General features: G+C 35.6%; 1 protein-coding gene across 1 annotated transcript; it reads right to left on the bottom strand.

Moving 5' to 3' along the window:
• Positions 1-623: 623 nt before the first annotated feature.
• On the bottom strand, positions 624-14,604 carry LOC140152601 (cleavage and polyadenylation specificity factor subunit 2-like). Its single transcript, XM_072175007.1, has 19 exons — positions 14,427-14,604; positions 13,391-13,550; positions 12,543-12,648; positions 11,672-11,917; positions 11,230-11,318; positions 10,897-10,995; positions 10,249-10,371; positions 9,208-9,375; positions 8,353-8,441; positions 7,865-7,985; positions 7,011-7,175; positions 6,607-6,643; positions 5,851-5,905; positions 4,702-4,789; positions 4,043-4,177; positions 3,282-3,447; positions 2,787-2,857; positions 1,738-1,872; positions 624-1,052 (listed from the first exon to the last, which is right to left on the bottom strand). Exons 1-19 carry the CDS (start codon positions 14,573-14,575, stop codon positions 960-962), a joined length of 2,295 nt encoding a protein of 764 aa, XP_072031108.1. The 5' UTR covers positions 14,576-14,604; the 3' UTR covers positions 624-959.
• Between the last annotated feature and the right edge of the window lie 1,523 nt (positions 14,605-16,127).

Below are 16,127 nucleotides of genomic sequence, written 5' to 3'. Positions count from 1 at the left end.
CCTTGGCCATTATCCTATACATAAATGAACAAGAAAAACATGTGTTTTGGTACTTGCATTGTACTTTATCATGATGTAAAATAGCAAAGCATTTTGACTGATTGGATAAACAAAACTGTTAACAGCTATGGCTGTTTGGGCCCATGTCTAACCTTAGACGCTAACCTTTTGGGCTCTAAGCACCCTTAGCAGTTACAATTTTGGTCTCCAAGCAGTTGATTTAACAGTTTTTCCATCACCCCATTATCAAATGTGATATAATGTTCTATCCAGAGAGCCCCCAATAACCTTCAACCCAACCAACTGTTTACAAGCTGCATGGAGCTGTTTGATACCCGCACCATGCAATGCTAACAACAAATTGATGGGATCTATGCATTACTTAGTCATGACAGCTTGAAAGTCTCTTAACTTCCAATCTTATTTCACAATTTGGTTGTTAGTTTTTCAATATTTGAGCCGGTGAGGTAATTAGCCAGACCGGGATACGGTCTGCTATGTATGATGTATGAATGTATGTATGGAATGTCGTCCTGGTGCATCACCTACTGCAATTGTATCCTCAGTACATATGACTCTGATGGCTCAAATGTGATCCCTATTGCATGCCTCCTACTTATAAGAATTTTTAAATAGAAAATGCCTGCTCACATTACAAAGTGAGAGAGTTAGCACCAAACATGATAGTTACCATGTTAAATTGGATGGAGATAATAAGTATGCAATATTTGCAGCAACACATACAGTACACATCTTTCTCAGTTGTTAGCAGTTCAATTGAAATAATTTGTAAAAAGAGGCTAAATGTACAACAGATAAATTACCAAATAAGGTATTTTGTCTCCCCCTTACATGTTTCCATATTCCACATCAATCCGAAGCATAGAAGATTCCCAATCACATGATGCTCTACAAAGCTTGCAATCCATACCAAATTTGCTCTTTTGGGTATTTGCAGCTCAAACAATTGCATACTGGTCATATAAGAGTTCTCTTACTCTGAAGTAATCTTCACCCAAACAGCCTTCTAAAACTATTCTCCCTGTTTCATTCTGCAGAAGAAAATAAAGAAACAAAAGAATTTTTCAAGTTCAAATATATACACACACAGGGTGGAATCTCGTAAGGATAAAATTGTCAGACCCTCGGATTTTAGTTCATGTTAACGGGATTTTTCATTATCAGGTGTTTTATAATGTATAAAATATGTGACTCATTCCGATAAAACCAGGAACAAGTCGCATTTTGGACATTTCACGATTTGAATAAAAATGCAAAATTATGTACATAGCATCAATACTTTTCAAGATATGGATTATTTTGTAAATGATACCTTGATATTTTTGCAAAATTGCTTTTCTGATAAATGGGCTAGTTAGTTGCCTGTTTTACACAGGATTGAATAGGGATTATCACAGTTCAACTGTCAATTATTGGTTAAATAAAGCTCTTTTTAATAAGTACTTTCAAGGATTTGCAAGTCCACTTGGTCCAAAGGTCAAATACCATGAAATTAAGAATTCCAAAATTAGATTTTTTTTTATGGGAATGTTATCTTTATAGGGCCTATAACTCAAAAACATGCCTGGTGACTTGTTCCAGGTTTTGTTGGAGCTGGTCACATATATGCTTAGTGAAATCAACCCAGATGTGCACCCAATATACCTCTTCAACCTTTGCTTTGGGCATTTCTAACCTTTCACTTAAATTCTATGGAATACATGCTAATGATCTTACCTTCTTGATTGCCACTGAATTATTACAGACAAGTGCTCCTCCTGAGAACTCTGCCTGTAAACCATGTCTTGACATCACCTGCTTCAAGTCTTGAAATCTGGGTGCATTGATGAATACTTGGTCATGACCGGTGATCTGCCAATGAATAGAATGAAAGATGGTAGTCAAACTCAGGTTAATCATATGCATTCTGATAGTATAACTGCACACTTAAAGTTATAATGTACGATCTTATAATATGTGACCCCTCGGCATAACTGAGCCCGGAAGTCGCCAATCATCATTTTTGAGATATTCAACCAAAATATTCTGCTTGAAATTAGCTTTAAAATGATGTATATCATGTCTATAGTACTTGACATTTAAGTAGTGAAAATCAATAAAACAGTCAATAAATCCTTTGTTTCCTATTGTTTATTGTTAAGTTCAATGGAGCATATCTCAATAGTGGCACTGGCGACATCCGGGCTCAGTTGTGCTGAGGGGTCACATATGAATTTGGTTAATTTTTTCAAACCTGATTTTTTGGCGTATTTGTAATGTTTACACATGTCACAACTTGCACCTAAATGGAATCAGCAAAATTTGTTGTGTTTGTAGGTAAACAGAGCAAAGTTCGACATAAAGTCATAATGCAAAGAATTATGACTTTATGTCCTCCCGTAGAACTGCGTGTTAAACGGTCAAAATAACAAGCAGTGTTTCTTTCACTTTACCTCGTTATTTCAGCTCAAAATGGACAGAAACCATTCCCGATAATTATTAGTAGTATTATTTCAGCATTTTGAGTATATAATGACAAATTTGAAAGAAATCGTACATTAAGCCTTTAATAAAGCACTACAGGGAAGGATTTGTTTAGTACACAAAACGTTTTGAAAACATTTCAATATTGGGTTAAAGATCATGAAAACATTTTTAAAATAATGTTTATGAAAAACAATTGTGCAAAATATTTTTTCAACACTTAAAAAACATTAAGTTCAAATTTGTCAAAATCCCTTATATAGCCTAACCTTTACATAAACTGATATTTAAATGTTTCATACCTCTGCACTAGTTAATGCATCTAGGGTTGGTATCCTTTCTTCTACTGCCTTCTTCTTGTCACTCTCAAGACCTGAAAGTAGAATAACAAATAAATCAGCACTTATGGTTCACAACTTCTTTCCTCAAACTCAATCCTTTTTGTCCATATCTTGATATACCAACCTAAATGATTTTGGTGCAAAATCACTGCAAATACATTTCCAATATACATATCCCAAAACTACACATTAGACTAACAGTTCTCATAATATTTGTCCCTTATACTTAGCAAGAAATTGGTCTTGCCCATTTCTAAAGTATAAGGGACAAATATTTTAATATTTAAAAAAAATAACTGCCAACATCACAAGAAATCTGGATTAGGGTTAATTTATAGATTTATTATAGTTGGTTATTTCAAGTTTAGGATTCAAATTATGTAATTGCTCCCAAAATTCAGAATACTGAATGCTGTATTTTTATGGAATCAGGAAAGGAATGAAAGTGTGACTGACCTGGTGCTGATGTCTCATCCTCCATGTCTTCTTTGGTATTTTCCTTGTTGACATCTTTATTCTTGTCCGATTCTTTGATGTCCAAGATGGCATCAATCCATGCTAACTCTGCATCCCTTGTCTTGGAGAATTCTATGGAACTTACTAATGAATCTAATAACCGCACCTAGATAACGAATAATTATAAAGGTAGTATTATAGCATGTGCCCCTATAGCTATCATTCCAATTTTTGACAATATTCATGAAATGAAACCTTCCACTGTAGATGTTCAAAATCTGAAATCTAAGGACACTACTAATTATATAAGCCATTACCCATCTCAGTGAAAGACATTTTCTATAATTTAAAAATATATTCAAAAGAGTCCAGACTCCAGTTGCTAATGTAGGGCAAAATAGTACCCCTACCAATTATTTTGCCATGCACCCCGCAACTTAAAATGCACGGCTATTGGCTTTCTGCATGTGGAGCATTATGATAATAAGACAAATTAATGGCTACATGTGCAAACACTCAAGCTTAAATCCACAAATTGTTTTATTTAGAGGTTTTGCTGATAAATGCATGTGTAACACTCCATACAGCAGAGGGCAGTACACACAGAGTCAATTGAGGTCTAAATTTCTTTGATGATTTAGAAAAAAAAAGGTATAACTACAGAGGATTGAAAGACAACTTGAACATTTGGCCTTGTGGAAGCTGGCAGCATTCAGAATTATAATGTATGGTTTCTACAACAGCACATACACATATGTTACCTGATAGATGTGGCTGTCTGTGGTGGCATCAACTATCTCATTGACTCTGGGTGTAAATACTTTGCCTCCTGGAAGATGAAGTCTGCAGTATTCAGCCATATGCTGTGTGGCTTCTAATACACCATGAACTAAGATCTGCAACAAAAGGTATAACAAATATATTATTACCTTCCTCATATTCTCTCAAGATCTCTTATTCTTTCTTGCATTCTCTTGATCTCTTTATTTGTTCCTCTCTGTATCTGTCCGTCTCTCACTCCCTTCTATACATTGAGCAGCTTTACCATGTGGTACATTTGGCCAAGTGCTCCGTAAATTTAAAGAAGATAACCTAATTTGTGTCTACTCTATTGTGTGTCTCGTCTCAAGTTGAGAGTAATGCCATGTTAAGCGGCAGAAACTTAAAAGCACAGGTGCGTTTATGTGGTTGCATCGGCAGTGTACGGACAAATCATCCTTCTAGGCGTGTGTATACGCCCCGTAGGATTAGATTAGTGTGTGTGATTCTAATCTGCCATTCTGAAATCCAACATGGCGTTACTCTCAACTTAAGACGATACACACTATAAAATACACCGAATCAGAAACTTAAAAGCACAGAATTTATCTATTTCTGTGATATCATCAATGCACAGTGAGAATGTTAGGGATGATCTTACCAGTTGCCTTGGTTTGACCTGTGTAATGAGTTTCTTCATAGACTCTCCATCTGATCTGCCTTCAAAATCTATAAAGGTTATTGAAGCTCTGGAGGAATAAGAACACCAAAGTTCAAAATCAAATGAAGTACTTTAACTTTGAGTAAAAAAGAGAATAAAATAGAATTTAAAAACGTGTCTACCGACCCACACAAGGGAATTCTGGATCTGTTTAGCAGCAACTGGAACACATTTAGCCCACACAACTACTTTTACTTTTGCTTTAATTGAATCATGTTTATGATCACTAATTATTTTTAACCGATTATCGGTACTGCAAAAATTAAAAGACATGCCTTTTTGTTATGTTGTTGACAATTATTATTATAGTATTACTATAGTATGGTATGATAAATTAAGATAGAAATATAAGAAATAAAAGAGTTCTTACGGAGAAAACAATGTTGCTGTTAAAATTTGAAGAGTTTAAAATGCAAAATGTCAGAGGCTGCCTTGGGTACTTTTGTATTAATATTGTTATAACGATAATTTATTTATAATAAAATACAAAAGGCAACAATGGGCGTATATTGCTCTTGTACTGTACTATCGACTGTTACTTGCCTATTGGACAGTTGAGAGTTATAAATGCATTGGGCAATAATTGTAACATAACTGTTGTGAAGTTGTAAATTTGAGTTAAGTAATAAAATATTTCCTAAAGGCACTTATTAAACAAAACTTGAGTAACCAATCAGTTTAAAACAAATATGTGACCCCTCGGCACAACTGAGCCCTGAAGTCGCCAATCATCATTTTTGAGATATTCAACCAAAATATTCTGCTTGAAATTAGCTTTAAAATGATGTATATCATGTCTATAGTACTTGACATTTAAGTAGTGAAAAATCAATAAAACAGTCAATAAATCCTTTGTTTCCTATTGTTTATTGTTAAGTTCGATGGAGCATATCTCAATAGTGGCACTGGCGACATCCGGGCTCAGTTGTGGAGGATGGTCACATATTTGTAACAACATTTTTATTTTTAATAATGCACATAAATTTGTGAAGCACATCAACTGGTCTAATCTGGCCCATCATGCAGGTTGAAAAGTTACTTGTTAACCCTTCAAGATAATGGCATCAATTGTAATTAATTCTAACTTACTTGATGTCAACTGTGACTTCTTTGGCAACACATTTTGTAGGTACATCTATTTCACCTGCAATACAGAGACATATCAACACACATTAATTACACATTCTAAGGTTTCTACAGTTTGGAAAAGTAAATTTATTCTTGACTTCAAAACATCTGATCATCCAAGATTGATTGAATTACTCATTCTTCTCAAGCCTGTAGCAAATAGGTAGGTATAGTACTTTACCAAGGCATTGATCCACACACAGAAACATCACAAAATTATGTGGTCACTGGTATTGTCAACTACAGAAATTACACAGAAATATCAGAACACTTAGCTTCAAATACTTTTATTTACAGCTTTTAAAAGGAGTTACTGAGATACAAAATTGAAATGTTATTGAAAAAGCCATTTCACACATAATTAGTTATTGGTTGAAGCAGAAATATGGTAGGGGAAGTTATCACCACATAGTGGTATATCAGGGTCATGTCAACAGGTTTACTGTTGTGAAACTGAACACAGGATAATTCCCAAATTATATCAAAGCTGAATTTATCATACCACTATGTCATTCCAAAATAATTTAATAATATGTTTTAAGACAACTGTATGATGTCTACTCCATTAAATTTCGCTAAACAAATATATAATGTTGATATAAATAGATCATAGATCAGACCAGAGAACCTATTTATACATACTCAGTGACTAGATATAATGCATAACTACATACAAGATATCTTGTCTTGGTCTTAGTGGTATGATTAAATACTCACCATCTCCCTGGTCATCTGTATCCATGCCTTCTTCATCCTAAAAATATGAACAAATACATTGTGGTTACTTTATAAACTACACCTGAACACAAACACATTTACATAAGTCACACATTTCGTATTTCCAATGTTATAAGTCATGCCATTTATAAGATGAATAAAGTATAAAACTTTAAAGTTTAACAAGTATTCCCAATTTGTAATATATTGGCAGACTCCATATACTTTGCCAAACTGTTCTTTTCTGTTTTCTGATTCTTTACAACATTACTACACTCAAAATGTTATCAGTCATATTGATAATTTCACATATAACGGTTTCAAATCTAGATCCGAGAGGTACCTATTACATGTAGCCATGACAAGGCAAGGTCACAATCAAATTCATCTTGGTTCCTACTTACTGTTTTGGCTTTATCCTCCTCTGATTCTTGATTGTCTGCAACCATGTAGTCTTCAGGTTTGATGATTTCTCCATAATCGTCCCATCTTATCCGTTCCTCAAGAAATGGGAACATTTTGAAGGACTTCTTAGCATCTTTGAAGAAACTTGTTCCCTTTTTACCACTCTGAATGTAAAAATAATTGATAAACAAGCAGTAAATTTAACATGCAGTCATTGCAGTGTTTTCCAGAGATGACCAGCAGTCAGGGTCCGAATTCGGCTTTATCGCATAGCAGTTTGCTCCTTATTTTGAAGCAACTGCTACCCAATTTTGCATTTGTATAGCACTTTTTATACTGCTTTAGTAATGGAAGTATCCCGATTATGATGAATTACCCAAAAACTGCTATGCAAAATTTTTAAACGAATTCGAACCCTGCCAGCAGTGTGTCCTGACTCAGTACAGACACAGATATAAACAGGATAGACTGGTAGACAACACCCACAGTGTCTAGGTTTAATACCTGTTCTCATCATAAGGTCATGCAAAATGTCATTCCATTGGTTCAAACAGATGGACACCTGTAATCAGATAAATGTAACTTTGCACTTTTGCCTTTGTTATGTAATAGATACACACACATTTCATGTTCATACTAATTTGTGAGAATAACAAGGATTAGCTAATTACTACAGTAAGAATCACAAATGAATGAACACAGCCTGTCATTTTTAACATGCGCAAAATTGCACGCATCCACTGTAAACATATTGTTTTTGTTAAATTTGAACGCTTGCAAAAAAAACACAGGTAATTAAACAAACACACAAATAGAGAGAAAGACTTCAAATCTAGATAGAATGTCAACTTACATCTGTTCTCATCATAAGGTCATGTTGGATAGCTTTTCCTTTACTCTTGTTTAGACTCATTCCCATTTCATCTCCTTCCATTTCTTCTTCACTCTCATCACTGGATTCAGCCTCCAACATCCTGATACAGAAATAAAGAAACAGGTGAATATTTTGTTCATCTTGTTCAAAGACTCAATCAGATCTAATAATCTGACCTAAGTGATAATTGACGATGATAAGACTAAAACCAAAGTGAATGTTTGGGTTTTTTCCTTGTTTTTTTTTAAATTAAAGCTTAAGAGGTCTCTTTCTCAGTGTTGATACACTTTCTATTTCTGGAAGCAGGAAACGGTCTCAAGTGGTCATTAATATCTTTATGTCCGTAAGCTTACATTAGTGTCTTTGCCAGATTACCATTACAATATAGAATGTGAATTAGGTCTTATTTTCAATGATTTGAAGCAAATTATAATGTTAGCAGTACAAGTGTAACAATATAAACTTACTTTTGTTCAGCTTCCGCTGCTTTCCTCTCTTTTTCTTTCTGTCTGTATTGGTCTAATTCTTCTTTTTCTAATTTCATCCTCTTGCTCACCTAGATTAGGGAAAGGGAAGATTACAAATACAATAGGAAATATTATGAACACAACCAAGATCAATTATCTAATTAACTAAGATTACAGTAATGCTTCATTTCAAAACCGCAAGCTGTCTTCTTATTTATGCTTCTATTAGAGGGATCAATTGAGTGTTGTGTTCCTTGCTATGGACAAGACAAATCTGATTACATTATTTCTACACTACACACAACCCATTCAACCTATAAACTACTTTCACTTTATATAATGGTATATATATTCATATGTAGTGGAAAGTGTAAATAAAAAGCAAAATTAAACTTGTACCCCACCCAGATCTGGTACCCTCACCGGAGAGCTTTCACCGTCTCAACTGGCGTCTGCAGCAAATGTTATTGCTCTGAAGATTTGTTGTTGCTAGTGATGTTGAGATACCTCCGATGATGTCACAGATGTAGATGACATCAAACAACAAGATGTTGTAGCACCTCCCTGATTCCAGAGGGTCAGGAGGTTGTCCCAGACAGGGTCAAGGACAAAGAGTTAGGTCAATGAGATACATCGGAATAATTTCACTTCAACAAGGGCATGACCCTACATGCCTACCACACCTCCTCTGAGCACTTGCATTGTTTTGTAATCACCCCTAACAAACCATTAAACCTAGGTGGGGTGAGGCAAGAGAAGTAAAGCTCATTAGCCAAATGTACAACATGCTGGCACTGCAAGGATTCAAATCCTCAAGCAAATCTGTGATTATGAATCCATGGCTCATATTCCTACCTTCAATGTCACCTTGTCTTGTGTTGGGTTATTGATAAAATTCCTAGCTAATGTTCCCGGTGATGTTCTGCATGTCAATACTATGTGGTTCTTGGGGTCCCCTGCCCAGTCTACAAATAAATCTCTGGAATATCCACTCTCTAGGTCTGGTACGCTGGCCAATACAACCTGCACACAAGGAATAGAGGGTCAATTTGTTATACAATAAATGGTTCTCTCTGTTCTATTTCTCAGACTCTCCGTATACCTTCAAGCACTCTATTCATCAGCAGCATTATCATTACCATCATCTGCACCACCTAGCAAAATGTTTAAGATGTTGGGAAAATGTACTTCAAGACAACTATGCAGTTGTTGTTTATCAGTTATGTTTTCTATCTAAGATACAAATGATAAAATGTCATGGTGTTTTTTTTTAAAATAATCAAAACATAGCATCCCGTGGATCCAGCCATGTTAACATATCAGCCCTCAAAAATAAAAACACATCTGGTTTGCAAAGTATTAGCAGAATACTTTGTTTTACTTTGAGTGCACACTAATTAAAAACTATCTGACTCCCAAACTATACAGTATTTGCTGGGTTATTTACTTATAGATACTCCCCCATGTTTTCTTTGGGAGCAGACCAATTCACACAAGAAAAAAATGCAGGGATTCTTAACGTGTAACTTATATCCACCGAGTAGATCACAAGGTGCTGTTGTGAAACGCAATTTTGATGCAGCTACAACACAACGAGGTGAATTGAACAAGAAGGGGTAAAGTATGACTTTAGAATGCAGACTAAACCAGAGTACTCGGGGGAAAACCTGCGAGGACATTCACCCATCAGCAACCATGCTCACTTACAGCATTGTGGGGAATCGAACTGGGGCAGCAGTGGTGAGAGGCGAGTGCTCTGACTACAACACCAACCCATCCTCACAAAGATCTACTCTACTGCATTTAATCGGTGCTGATTTTAAATTATCTTACACTCTTTGTGTTCACATTTTAAAAGCATCAGATTTCAAGAGGGGTAACTAATAATACTCTTACCTTTGGAGCAGGTACTTTAGCCAATTCTTTAAGAGAATGACATAACTTCAGATGTTTAAATTGGAATGGATTATTTCTTTTGTCTTCAAATGATCTCATCACCTTCTCACTCATCCACTCCATCTGAAAGTAATTGTAAAGAAATTATCAAATGTTATGAATTGCTGATAGAATCTGTTGTTCCACAAGTGATGAAAAAAAAGAAATATATCCAAAATTGTAATGCTTTTGAGGAAGACCTTTGTTTTCAAAAACTGTCTTACGTACTTGCACCTGAACAAAAGACATACATACGGCTAAAAACAGGTTTTGTCACAGAAACATAATGCAGTATGGCATTCTGAAAGACACAATTTTGCTTTTATATCATGTTTGGCACTTTTTTGTGGTAAATTTTCAATGCTATGTGCCCGGGGCTATGTGCGCAATCTACTATGTCTTAGTAGATTGCTTGCATATAAGTTCTGAGGCAACCTTTTATAGTCTAATAGCGACAATATGATTTTTGCATCAAATAAAATCTGAAGTCTTGATACGATTAGTGTTGTCTACCATTGTGTGGTTCCTCAGGGACAACATGTACACTTGACAGTATTGATGAATATTTACAGATAAGTTTTGTTTTGGTTACTTGTTAAATGGTCTTACCTGTGACTTGGCAAATTCCACTACATTATAGCTGACATTGTTGAGCATGGCTAAGGAATATGTACTCAGACCCGAGTCTGCATTTCTCCACAACTGATCCTGTTCAAATAAGATAAGGGAAAACTATCTGTAGTCAGATTTATTCTTGATTATATTAAATACAGTTTTTATTTTCACAAAACTTGAATAACTTTTTGAAGGTCAGTAAGGGTCAGAAAGGGAACAGACACAGTTGTTAGGCTGTGTAACGTTTAATAACAAAATAAAAGCATGATGAACACTTTTTGTACTCAATTAGGGTGACAATAATGACAATTAAATTAAGAAGCTTACCAATAGTAAAGCCAGCTCTACCACTCTACCAGCAGTGTCAACCGATACAAGAACATTGCCATCATTTCTCATGGTATTTAATATAATAGCTGAAAATTAAAAATAAGTATAATCGATAAGTTGCTAGCATGCCCAAGCATCACGTTTTAAGCCAGTTGACTTCAAGGCAACTTTGACGCCCCATTACATGCACGCTGCTAGCGATTGTATGTTGCAACTGCTAGTATGATATGCCCTTTATAAGCTTTGTCATTTAGTATATCCAGCAATTTTGACAAATTACATTGTATCAATACATCACCTGACGAGATTAAGATGTCAGTTAGGTTTTAGGGTTAGCATCAAGGGTAGGGCTAGGTTTTAAGGTTAGGATTACGATAAGAGTTGATAGCATTAGGGTTATAATGGAGAGATTATAGTTATGGCTGAGGTGGTGACTTACTCATCAATTGTTCATCTCTAGCTCTCCTCCTTGCCTGCAGGTAGGTAGCATTGAATGAATCTGTGATGAGTACAGAAGGACGACTCAGTGCCTCTAGTACGCAACCATTCAGATGGCGCTCTTTCTTGTGGTTATAATCAACAGCATAAACAATTTCCTCTTCTCCATCCTTCACTATCTTCCAGATTGTTCCACCAATCATGTGACCAGCTGGAAGGGGTGTTATGGTCAAACCATGTCCTTTTCCTGTTAAAAATCAGTAACATACACAATATTGATTACGATTTAGTTGATATTGTTCACAAATAGTTTATCCATGCTGAAAGACTGAAACATTGAGAATGGCAGAATAAGCTATAAATTCCAAGGGCTACATGAACCCATAGGTCTGAATTTCTATGGGCTCATGACAAATTTTGATGAGCCCGCAGTTTAATACTTACTTGTGATATGGTGATGTTGAACTTTTATTGAGAGGTCCTTCTGATTTTTTTGTGACATCTCAATTTTTTTAATGATATGTTCATCTTACAACATTTGATAAGATTTCATATCAACAAAATGTAAGGGCAGACTATAATAAGTGTGCACAGAAACTTTCATATTTGAAAGGGATTGAAGTTGAAGTATAAACATTAACAATGCACATATCTACACTATATCTCACTCACACCTCATGGGCCCTGTGGGATGTAACAAGCAGGCCCATGGTGATTTTTCACAAGCATTTTGCTCAAGGATCAACTTTATTTTGAATGCTGAAAATGTCCTTTTAATAAACAGCAACAAGCCTGACTCTTTTGTTTAAACTTGACTGGTCTGCAAATGTCTATGTACTTAATGATGAAGTTCAATTATAATATTACCTTACCTTTTAAGCTTACACTCTGAGAATATTTCAGTTGAGTTATTTTGTCAAAGGCTGTGTCAACATCATCCAATGTAAATAATGAAAAATCTTCAGAATTGTGGCGAGACTGAGAAGAAAAATAATTAAAAGAAATACTGACTTTAATATAATTGGTTTGAGAAAAATTAAATGTTGCATAGCAAATCTTTATATTTTTTAATAATTCCATTCCATTGTGAGGGCACGGTGGCGCAGCGGTACGGGCTCTACCTCGCAATCGGAGGGTTGCGAGTTCGAGCCCCGGCGGTGCCATCGTGTTGTGCACTTGGGCAAGGCGCTTTACCTCAGTTGCCTCTCTCTACCCAGGAGTATAATGGGGAGCTGTTAGGAATAATGTCCATTGAGCGCCGCCCAAAGGTATGAGCATGCCTTGGGCATTGTATGGCAGCTGACATATTCTAATGACAGCGGAATAAATGTAAAGCGCTTTGATATATGTGAAAGGCGCTATATAAATGTCAACATTTTATAATTCTAATTTGGCTTTGCCAGAAGTTGATCTCACTCTCGCTTTCCCTTGATTGATAGATATACCAAATCAGGGCTAGAATTTTAGCGAGAATCGGAAAATCTTGATTCTCCAAGAGATACTCCAAAACAAAATTGTGTGAATCCAAACAGATTCCCGTAAATCTAAACAGTAGCCAAATGAAAGATCTAAAGATTCCTACAAGTTCTGTTACCAGAATCCCCAAATGGATTCTCACAATGTGTGATGAAAATCTACCCCAGCAAATTACATGTTAGATTCCCCATGACTTAATTGGTAACAGTCCTTTGTTAAGAAAAATTATGTACAGTCTTCTTACCTGGTATAAATCATACATAAACATCTGCCCCATTTTGTAGACTGGGATAGTAGAATATATGGGACATTTCAGACCACATTTGCCCACCAAGTATGGTAAAGAACCAAGATGTAAATGGTCAGGATAAGATATCAGCACTGCATCAATTTGATTAATATGTCTGCAAAAAATTATCACAAGTAATTGCACTAATTGTTTCATATAATATGTACCGTACTACAATTTATTTTTTTGGAAAATTTGTCATCTTTAACAAGAGTAAGTTAAAACCTAAGGTAAGGCTTGCCAGGTGAAATCAGTAAATAGTGGTAAAAATGGCATTTTTTGATTTACTTGTATATTGAAAAATGTAGACTGTTAGCTTTCAAATGTTTTTTGTTCCATTGAAATCCGATGTAGGGTTTAGAAATGGCACCCAAGTGAAGCCAAATGTGTGCACACAAAATTTGACGAAACTGTCAATTTTCCTATACTTTAACATGCGTTAAATTTCTTATGTATTTTATTGTTTTGGAGAGGCAATTTTAAACATTTTTGTAGAATTAAGTTATTTAAAGGTGCAATTTGGCTAAAATTTTGACTAATTTGTACTGATTTGTCTTACAAATTTTTTGACACTTTCACAACTGGTGAGTTAAACAATTTAACTAAATTTTTAAAATTTAGTGTTTCTAGACTTAATTTATGCAAATTACGCAAAATGTCAAATTTCGGCTATTTGACCCTTGCGCGCAGTTTTTATAGTACTTCTTGTCATCAGATCCTGATAAAATTTGGCATAGTTGCTCACAATAACTTATTCCAACAAACAATGAAGAGATTTTTTTGAAAAATGTTCAGGTCGTTAAATATGGATAATTTTCTGCAAAATTAACGAGCTCGTTAAGGTTATTAACTACACTTTTCTTGCAAAATCTCTTCATTGTTTTTAAGATTGATTCATTTGGGCCACGCGCCTTCCTGTGTATTGGAATTTCAGTAAAAGGCCTAAATATAACTGCTAACTGTTCTCAATACCCATTGTGGGACTACTCACTGTTTAAGAGTCTCCATGTAGTTCATATCAAAGTGTTCATCCCATCCACAGTCTAAGAGGAAGCGGAATTCATCCACCTGAAGCATGTAGCATGGTGGTGTTTCATCCAGGGCTCCAGAGTACGGAGTCAACTTGATGATGGAAGTCATCTTGTTAACTGTACCGGTAATTAGAAAGAAAATAATCTTCTTTACCAAACTTAATGGCAGAAAGCATCACTCTTTAAACAACATACTACACACCAAAACCTGTGTAGTCAGAAACTGTGCCAACACTTTTATCTTCACACATAATATACATTACAAACCTTGTTACATTTAGCAAATTTTGATAGAGCACCATTCCTGAAGCAGGGGTGTCTATTCTTCCGTTATTCGCTCAAGGGGAGGGAATAATTTTACCCCTTTGGGTAAGAGAGAATTGAAAAGATGCGTTTTCATCGCAACAGAAATTCACACAATAGAAATTAGCATATCTCATGAATGCGCTACCAATCTTTAGAAATAAGAAAACCCACTTTTAGACGAAATGAGCTCGTGTCTGCATGAGACCGGCAAGCGAGTCTAGTGCAGACTTACTCAGAGAACTCTAGCTTCGAATTTGCACACAATAGTTACGCATTCGATGCTAGAGTGTTTTGCTATCGTTAATATTGAAATTTGGATGAAAGTTAATATTTCGATGTGTCTTGCCTATTTTGTACAGTCTAAAATTTTGCTGAAGTGTAATTTTAGCAACATTTTTGATGCAGAGCCAATCCATGTCAACTCCAGGGATGTGCACCTCTTCAATTTTTTTCTTTTTTCCGTGTGGTGCTAGATATTGGTGAGAAAGTAAAATCCTGAAAATTTGAGCTTCATACTCCATTTCGTTTTCCGTGGCATCAAGTTGAAATTTAGAGGGGTCAGCTTAAAAATGTGTCGCTACGCGGAAGACGATGTTTGGAGGGCCACAAATATATAAAGGGAACCCATACAACTTTGCAATCAGCAAACTTGCAAGTCCTTTACTTAAAAAGATATAGGGCCCTCAAAATGCAACTTCAACCATCCAGGACCAACTTCGGGGGGTCAGAACTCCAAAAGTAAAAATAATTTTACTGTCCATTTTTTGGTCAATCAGAGCCCTTTGTTGGGACATTTCTCTTATCCCATATTGAGCCGTTTTATTAATACGATGGAATTATTAGTCGAACGCATACACGATACGATGTAGGTATGCCAGGGCCAGGCTATGAAAATGTTAAACATGTTAAAGCAGGCTTTAACCGCGACTTTGCACATGACCCCCCCCCCCTAGTACAAGGAACTTATACGATGTCCTCATTCACAAACTGATACTAACTGTCCATCATATAAGGTTATTGCCGTACGGCAATGTGGTGAAGGAATATTACACAGTCAAGAATTGGCTTCGTCATTTTTGTGTTATGATCCCTCCCAGTCTCCCAAAACATCAAAAGCGTTGCACATTTACTTACTTAAGACTGTCCTTTTTCATATAACGCAGACAAAGTAGGGCCAAGCTACCTAGAAATGGTCAAATTTTGGCAAGAAATATCTCTGTGTAATCATGTAAGTCCCATATCACACTGTTTGTCCGGCACGCTTTCTACAGCGTGGGGGTTGGGAATTCTGAAAATCTGTAAAAAGGGTGGGGGTTAAAATTTTGCTGTATAAAGAGTGGGATTCTAAAAAGCGT

Source organism: Amphiura filiformis, chromosome 5, assembly GCF_039555335.1.
Source record: "Amphiura filiformis chromosome 5, Afil_fr2py, whole genome shotgun sequence".
In the NCBI taxonomy this organism is placed as follows: Eukaryota; Metazoa; Echinodermata; class Ophiuroidea; order Amphilepidida; family Amphiuridae; genus Amphiura; species Amphiura filiformis.
The sequence above is the reverse complement of the archived record's forward strand: the minus strand, read 5'-3'. Positions and strand labels throughout refer to the sequence as shown.

Coding starts and splice junctions, on each gene's coding strand:
- LOC140152601 (XM_072175007.1), bottom strand. CDS start 14,575: ATGACTTCCATCATCAAGTTGACTCCGTACTCTGGAGCCCTGGATGAA. Junction 10,372..10,896: donor TGGAATTTGCCAAGTCACAG/GTAAGACCATTT, acceptor AATTACTTTCAG/ATGGAGTGGATGAGTGAGAA. Junction 1,053..1,737: donor ATTCAGTGGCAATCAAGAAG/GTAAGATCATTA, acceptor TTTCTTCTGCAG/AATGAAACAGGGAGAATAGT.